Source organism: Solanum tuberosum, unplaced genomic scaffold (assembly GCF_000226075.1).
Source record: "Solanum tuberosum cultivar DM 1-3 516 R44 unplaced genomic scaffold, SolTub_3.0 scf00388, whole genome shotgun sequence".
NCBI lineage: Eukaryota > Viridiplantae > Streptophyta > Magnoliopsida > Solanales > Solanaceae > Solanum > Solanum tuberosum.
Window position 1 is genome coordinate 383,117 of NW_006239311.1, and position 9,061 is coordinate 392,177.

At 34.5% G+C, this 9,061-nt stretch overlaps 1 protein-coding gene across 2 annotated transcripts in view; it reads right to left on the reverse strand.

Moving 5' to 3' along the window:
- Nucleotides 1–3,713: 3,713 nt before the first annotated feature.
- LOC102602337 (protein NLP9-like) overlaps nucleotides 3,714–9,061 on the reverse strand; it is an 8,185-nt gene continuing 2,837 nt past the window's right edge. The window contains exons 3-7 of one of the 2 annotated variants that reach the window (XM_006362239.2): nucleotides 8,509–8,553; nucleotides 7,593–8,345; nucleotides 7,201–7,324; nucleotides 4,133–5,312; nucleotides 3,714–3,916 (exon numbers count right to left, since the gene is read on the reverse strand). In XM_006362239.2, coding sequence (XP_006362301.1) covers nucleotides 4,165–5,312; nucleotides 7,201–7,324; nucleotides 7,593–8,345; nucleotides 8,509–8,553 — 2,070 coding nt within the window. In that variant the 3' untranslated portion in view covers nucleotides 3,714–3,916; nucleotides 4,133–4,164. Of the gene's footprint in view, nucleotides 5,313–7,200; nucleotides 7,325–7,592; nucleotides 8,346–8,508; nucleotides 8,554–9,061 lie in introns of both variants that reach the window. The other variant, XM_006362238.2, reaches the window with a different exon arrangement.

Consider the following 9,061-nt stretch of genomic DNA (forward strand, 5'->3'; position numbering starts at 1 on the left):
TTTGATTTCTAAGATAGTTGTTGAGCTAAGTTTTTGAGCACTAATCTCAAATCACAGAAGAAGTATGTTTTTAAAACATAAGAGCTAGTATATTTTGGAAGTAGTATTGAGCACCGAATTGATGGCGGGCATGAGTTCAGATAACTCACGTCTCCATAAAACCATGTAGCCATCATGGGTAGAAATGGGTCATACTTTTTAGATGACCCCCTTTCGAAATAGACTAGTGGATCCATTAGGCAGTTCATGTCCTATACTGGCAGCGTGAGGTAGATCGTTGTATCATCACTATAGCTCTTATGTGATGGTTGTTGGTTAGAGAAACTCCCACATCAGTTATTCTATTGTTATATACATCAGTTCATTTGTATTTCTACATACATCTCAGATTTATTGTATCTTTGCATACACACAGAGTTTATAGTATGTTTAAAACAACTTTTCTTTATATTGCACTTGCTTTAAATTGATTTATATTGAAATGAGTCAGTCAGGTTGAGTTGAGTTGAGCCAAGTAAGTTATTCAGTTTCTTTTAGATTCGTTCTAGCCTATGTGTAGTTTAGCATTCCAACTCGCATACTCGTACATTCAATGTACTGATGCCAGTTGGCCTGCATCTTATTATGATGTAGACACAGGTAACCAGGATCAGCACCCAGCACCTCATTAATCCAGTTGAGCAGTTCAGAGTCAGTGGTGAGCCTCCTTGCATTCCGGAGGACTCTTTTATTCGCTTTCAGTCTTTCATTTATTAGGATGTTGTGGGGTTTGTCCCAACATCCATCTTAGTATTTTAGAGGCTTCATAGACAGTCAGATAGTTACTAGTTCAGATGTCTTTCTTTATCCTTCAGATGTTGTTTAAGACCTAAGTGCAATTTTGGCCAAACTTATTATTATTTTTAGTTATTATTTGAGACTGTTTCATTGAACTAAGTCTTCCGCTGAGTTAAGTAAGCCAAGTCAAGGGTTCGCTTGGGGTCAGAAATGGTCTCCGAGTGCCAGTCCCGCCCAGGGTGTAGGCTCGGGGAGTGACAATGTCTTTGTGTGCTGATTACTTAATTCAATTAGTTGCAAAAGTTTTCATATGCACGTGTTTTGTACATGAAGATTATCAGTTCAAACAATTCAGGCTCTGATACCACATGTAAGATTAAATACTTTTAGGATCTTGAAAACGATAATCTTACATAGAGATTGTTAGGGGCACATACCTGATGCGGAAGACATCATCACAGAGAGAAGCGGAAGTGTTAGTTGTAAATTGGTTTCTACCTCTTTGCCCTAACTTTATGTTACCACAACCGTCAACGATTGAATCAATATAGAGAATATGTGGTAACCCTAATGGGTGGAGGGAGGATCAATTTATAGAGGTTATGACTTAATCTGGTGTGTCCATCAAGTAACCAATGTACGGACGAGATCTATTCCTTATTAAATATTATTTATGGTATTACTTGGATTACAAGTAAACTTGGGTCATAAGTAAGAAATACTTAATAATAATTCTTACAGTAATGGCTTGTTGTGTATTGATTAGTTAATGTAGTGAATAGTGATTTATTTAATTGTCTACTGAAAAGTAATTGAATTGTTCGTCACGTTTAGTTATTCTATGATATGATTCTATTCAACTGTTCCAATTCTTGCTATCTATTTATTGATTGAAGTGTATCATAATCTCTCATTTAATGTATAAAATAATTTAGGCCATTTAAAATTTAAGTATAAGTTGATTCACTATAGAGAAACGTTTTTAGGAATGATGGAGGAGGAAACGAAAGACCCCTCACTTACATCATTGAATTGACTATTGAACATCTAAAACATTTAAATACTACTGCATATAATTTTCTATCAAAATATAATTTTAAACTAAAAAATAATTAATTAAAATTACATCTCCATACGTTAGCATAAAATAGTAAGTAGTTAATTTGATTGTTGAAATATGATTATTATTTAATAGTATTTAATTAATTAAATGTTTTACAATATTCTAATTTAACGTAATGGTAATTAAAATGACAACACAACTTTGAACTTTGAAGCTTTTCACTTTTTATTATATATGATAATATATATAAATATGACATGGCTACTAAAGAATGATTTTTATAGAGAAATTGAAAACACTTCAAGGTACATTTTAAATTTAATATTCTTTTACACTACTAATATATGATAAAATATTTCTTAGAATATTTAAAGGTAACAATTTAATCATCTTATTTTTCATTGACTCATCAGTAAAAGCCTGTGTGAATATTTTTCGAAAAGAAAAAAAATAGTTGATGTAGAACTATTCCTATTTATGACATGGAAACTTTGTTTTAGAGTTTTAGACAATTCTTTTTTCTTAAGTTGGTAAATTATGACGAATTAAAAGTTCTATAAATAAACCAAGTACACCTTTAACCTTGTTTATTACAAGAAATCTCATGAGTCCTAGGCTTAGCTCCATTTGCAACTTAACGGTGAAAGGAAGTGAAAAATGTATTTTTGTTCTAGTGTTGGTCTTAAATAATCAAAATTATTAAATATGAAAAATGAGTATACATGTTGATTTTTCACATTATATTTCATATTGTATTTAAAATGATTTTTCACATTGGAATGATACTAGATGACAATGAAATGTTAGTTTAAAACTGAAAAAAGATCCTCTGAAGAGAGAAAATTTTCATGAAGGTTCCTCGAGCGCATACCAAGAAAATTTTCACTTATTTCTCTCAACATGTTGCATCTTTTAAAAAGGGTGCGAGAAGTAGAGAATCTGACCGAATGAATATGATTCAATTAATTGACATTTTTCTTGACGAAGTGAAATCATGATGAATGATTTTTATTTATATTCGTTATGCGCTGACGGAATGCATACCCACGTGATTGATCAATGAACTATGAATTTGTAATTGTAATAGTATAATCTTAATTCATACATATAAACAATTAGAGGCCTTGTATATACTACAACATTCTTATTTCTTAGTAGCAATTATTGTTAGCTCAGTAGAAGCGTCTTTGATAAGAAATCATACAAAATTTCAAATGTCATTTAAAATCCTGAAACAACCGCATTTATTTATGATGAAAAGAGAGAAATATGTCACTATTAAGTAAATGCGCTTAGAATTTATAAAATTATATTTTTCTTTTGTAAAGTACTATCTATTATTTGACATTAAATAAATCATTGTCTTAATCAAAATTCAAAAGAATTTTCTCATAAAACTTATATGGTAGCTCAGGTAAGTACTAATAATAATATAATTTGGTCAAACAAATAAAATAATATTTTTTTAATATGAACCGTGCATTGTGCATTACTAACATTTGTAGAAGAACTGAAAATAAAACACAATTTTTGTAGTCATATTTTTTCTATTCTAAGTTATAAATAGTTATGTTATACTCCCTCTGTTTAAAAAAAGAATGACTTAGTTTGACTTGAAACAAAGTTTAAGAAAATAAAAAAAACTTTTTAATCTTCTAGGCTTAAAATTAAAATTATGTTAACTGTACCAAAATATCATTTAATTTTGTGACTTTAAAACATGCCACATGAAAAGCTAAAATTAAAGTGTTGCCAAAAAAATAAGAATCATTCTTTTTTAAATAGATAAAAAGTAAAATATGTCATTATATTTTAAAGGAAAGAATACCATTTAGTCCATAAACATTTCTAAGTATCTAGGCAAAACATCAAATAAACTTTTGCAAAAGAAGACAAACTAACATTAGAAGAAGAAATTTTACATATTCTTATTGAAAAGACGTTGTACAACTTATTGCTTTGACTATTCCCTAAAATAACACTCTTAAACTAACATATTTACAAAGTAGGTGCACTTGAGACAGTTCCTTTTAACTCATTTCTGACTAGTACACAGATGTGCATCTACTGTCTCACCTGCAAACGTAATAGAAAACAGACGACAAATGAACTTTCAACTACTATTCAGCTTCTACTAATCTTCTTATGCTCCTGTTTTTCTTCTTCGGATATCTTGCTAGGAGTAACCATATTCAAAGGCAGAATGGAAAAACTCTACCGAACATACTAGTATTTCATGTGTAAACTAGCAACTCTCAAAATCATGAGTGGTATTGTTATCATTTTAAGTACCTGATTGAAGCTTTTGGACCTGCATGAGGTTGTTAAGAGCCACTAGCCAAAAAACAGTTACTGCTGCCTGAGCTTCCCAGAGCACATGGTGTATCGCGAACAAGAAACTTGACAGTACGACCACCACCAAATTCCAGTATCTCAAGACACTCATGCAGATCTGCGTCATTTACCAACATCACCCATTCCTCCTCATCATCAAGATACTTGAGTTGGAATGTCCCCGTCTGCAGTTTAAACCTCTTAGCAACATCCTCATAGAGTTGGAAGCACCCTGCTGAAAGGTCAAACTTAAATCGGATGGTATCTTCTTTGTAAGTAGCTTTCACAGTAATTGTTGACCCGTTATCACCACAGTTCACTTCAACTTTAGAATGCTTCTCTGCACCACGACTGTGAGAGCTTGATGAACTACCATTTATCATCGACCCAGACCCAGACCCATTGGATGAATCTGTCATGGCTGAAGAACTGGCCTGGTTATGTTCAATCACCCTACCATCACCATCCATTTCATTATCTCCTTTCATCTTACTGTCAACATCACCCCCAACAACCATGGGATACGAGCACCGAGAAGTGAAATGACGGTCAAAATTGTCCAAGGTGTCATTGTTCAATCCCCACCTCCTGCATCCTTCTTTTGTAAGGAAAGATCCCAATGATGCATTTCCGGAATCAGTCAATGGCATCGCATTCAGACTTGCAAGTCCGGATGATCCTGCATCTAATGTTGCCAACTTGGATTCATAACAATATCCAGACACTTCAATACTTGATTTATTCCCTTCCTTAAAAGAGGAAGTATTGATATGATTTGATTGGCTGAGTTGGTTCCCATCAGCATAAAAGTCCTCCATTTTCACCACAGAATTCTCTTTGTCATTGCCTGAAGATGAGGGTACAGCAGCATCCTGGAAAACAGAAGTAGGATTTTTGACAGAGACATCTTTGAATGGGAAAAATATGCTTTTCTGTGCATTGAAATCTTGGATAATTGAGCCAGCTGGAACTAGACCTCCAGTTGCTGGATCGAACTTCAATCCCCCTTCTACCCCTTGGACAGATTCAAGCACTGTTTGTATCTTTTTCAAAGACCGGTTGACTTTGTTTATCTTCCGGGATGGCCATCTAGATATCCCATGTTGTCGGCATATCCTTTTCAAGGTAGTTGGACACACTACAAAATACACAAATACACACAACAATTAATTTAAAATGCCACCTTCTGAAAGGGTCTACTGCTTCAAAGAAAAGCCAATATACTTTTTACTTTCCATTCCCTTTCTCATCCTTATAAAAATAAGTCTCTGCATACCCTTAAAAATATCATAAAGGACAAATACTACACATCAACTATTTTTACTTAGCAACACAGATGTATTGATATACAAATACCAGCATTTCCACCAGCATTAAGGAAATGCTGAGGAAAAAGCACAGTGTATGTAAAGAACAAAGGAAGTCAATCATAGCCTGTGTATCTTAAACAAATGCCGGAGCTCTGATCCACCAAAATCTAAGCAATGATTTCGGTTTGAGTTTAAGATAAACTACATTATCCATCTCGTCTTCAAAATTCTAGCATTTCTTACTCTCCATATAACCCACCATACCACCTCTGAAATTGGACTTCCATAAGTCTCTGGACGATTTGGATAAATCCGACTTGAGCCAGGGTAGTATGAAATCCATAGTATTACTTGGCATACATCCTAAGTTGCTCGGACTCTTCGCTTTCGGTGTTGCACCCGTGTCGACACGACATTGATGTGGGTGTGGGGGGTGGGATTTGTACCTGATCTATTCAACAGATTTTGAGTACTTCGACCAAAATTGACGGAGAAATTTTGGATAGATTCAATGATTTTTGTAATCAAAAGAAAAGCTAAGGTGGAATTGAAGAAAATGGAATACTTGGTAGAATTTCCTATGTCACTTCTTTTTCTTTTATCTTCTTCCAAGATTCTCCTCTTGATCAATATTTTTTCCTCAAAAGCTTTCCACATAATATAGGTTTTACAACTGTACTTATATAGATTTGAATAATTTTTAGTTGAATCCCCGCACATGTATCCATACCTGGATCTGTAACCCTAAATCTTAAAATTTAGATCAATCCAACCTCTAGATCTCCACCTGTATCGAACACCGGCATCCGAGTCCGAGCAACTTAGTATACATCAACGGATCCCCAAAACCATTTCTACTAACCAATACTGAGGATTCAGTTTTTATTCTGCCTTCTTTTTGTTTTCCCTTTGCATTAAGCAGAACTTCACACTTAAATTAAGCAGTTACATAAAACTCCACACAATATACAATAGCCATCAAAAATAGCATATCCTACTTATCAGAGAAGAGAGTCCCAAATTCATGTTTGAAGGGAAACAGAGGGAAAGATATTCATTATATTCACTGTGTTTACACTTAATTTTTGAAAACGTTTTTCTTTGTAATACGAAAGGGAAGACTGTGCCCACACTTATAATCCTACATTTGGACTAAAGACAAAATCTTGGTAAAGTTAAAAGAGAAATTTTCACAAAGGACCGTTGAATCATAAAATTAACACCGAATGGAGGAGCTATTGTCAACAACTAAAAAAGACCATATCAGGGTTGTCAAAGGCACCCTTAAAGAGCGCTTGAACCCTGAAGCAAAGCTCAAAACATGTGAAGCACTCTGCCTTGATTATCGTGCATTTCAGTGTCATCATTAAGGCTTTAAGGCAAACTTTTCCTTGCATTTCTGGAAGAGACAACACTGAACAATTGATAATTCAGTTTATTGTGAAAAAGTTTCAATTTTCTTTGTCCATTTATTTGTTATTCATGCTATTAATTATTAGTCTTGGAATAAACATGTAAATTTGTAAAAAAAAAATAAAAAAAATCTCCATTTGCGCCTATTTTAATTAAAGGTCATGCTATATTTGTGCTTAAAGCCCCAACGGGAGTTAAGAGTTTTTTATCGCTTTTCGCTTTAGACAACACTGAATGATATATAGAGGTATCCAGTATACTTGCAAATTAGTGGACTTATCCATTCGATGTATATATGCTTACCACCAATGCTTTTTGCAGCATCCTTCAAGCTCCCAGAGAAGTATTGCTGAAGAACACTTAAGCTGACATGTTTTTCTGCTGTACTTCGTTTTTTCTCAATCTGTCTTCTTGATCCAGTCATTGTCTACAAAACATGTTGCAACAAAACTTCAGCATAGATACATTTAGAAAATAAATCATTAACAGACGGAGCATAAGTTGTTCAGGAAAAAAAAGAACAAGTGTAAACAAAAGAGTATGCTCAAAAGTGTAGTATGAATGAGGAGCATAGTAAATGCTCTCACCTAAATCACATTAAACGAAAGTTGATTGAGATTGAATACTCAACTGAAACACTCTAGTTGGATGTCATTTAGATAAGATAATGCTTGTTCGATAATTGAGTGAGATACCTGTTCACGAGAATCATCAGCATGCGTTCCAGCACTCTTTGAATCACAGGCACCTAAAGGAGCCCCGTTTACAGAATTTGAATTACTGTCTAATGAGTGCTGAGAGTTCTTCCTAGACAATGCAATCGGTGGTAAATTTGGAACAGATCCATCCTGTAACCCAAACTTAGCACCTTGTCCAACCAATTCCGCATCTGCTACTGTTCTCAAACTTTTGCAAATTCTTTGCATGGTACCTGAAAGGTTATTCAAGAGAAGCTGTTGCTCGGTACTTCCCTTCATACTTGTAGGAAGAAAGAACTCCAATATGTAATCGTCATTGCCGGTGAATGTACTACGTAATCTGATAGCCACAGCAGCATTTAGACCAAACTTTCGTGCATGATGAACAAGTGGGTACTCACTTATATGATACTCCTTCACATCAGGGTAGAAGAAGGGATGGTTAGATTGCAGAGCTTTCCCAACAATACCTTCACCTTCCTCGAGAAAATGTTCCTTACATGCATGTACAAATCCTTGCATTTCCTTGTCACTCACATAACAAGCTGTATCCTCAACACATAACACACATTTTTCATTTGAACTTGTATTACATCCTCTAGCACGCACTCTGATGGGTTCATCTCCTTCTCCTTCAGTGACATTACAGGGAATCCATGTCAGAGCAAGAGGCAGCTTATGTGCATGGCAAACTGCTAGCAGAACATCTGTTATCTCAGCTAAAGCATCTCTTTGGTTATTTGAGAGATTCTGCAAGATGAGGAAACAGAAATTGTAACTAGCAACAAGGGAACTAGAAACAAGGGATTAGAAGGTCTGATTACTGATCTAAAATAGAAAGGGAATCAGGAAGAAAAATAAATCACACGATCGGTGTGTCGATTCCATGTACAATTAACATTTTTGAGTATACCTGAGAATGAAGTCGAGGAGGCGCGATACTCCTTAAATTCACAGCCTGCAGATGAGCAGAAGCTACAAATTAAACCATATTTTACCAAAAGATGCAACTAGAGATATATGAAAACACACGCACAAGAAGATAAAACAAAAAGCGATAAAAATGCAGAATGATAAGAAAAGTGCATATTGTGACACCAAATTATGGCAGTTGTCTCAATTTTGTAACTTTAGTCTTCACAATACTGGTGTACTTATATACAAACTTACATACTGTGAGTCAATGTGGTCTGACTTACTGTTGGCATAAACTTTTGATATATCAGAAACATAAAGGAAAGATCTAATAGTTGATCAGCCAAAAAAGTATGTACTCCAAAGAAAATTACTAAAGTTTTTTTGGGCGCGATAAAGTTGAAACAAGTATCTATATTATCATAAAACAACCAAACAAGTTTCTCTTAAAAAGTCGCCTGGTTTGGTTTAACTCACCTTTTTCCTTTATTAGAGGTCTGTGGGCACTGGGCAACAGGGAAGAGCAGTTGGGGGGGGGGGGGGGGAAAAAA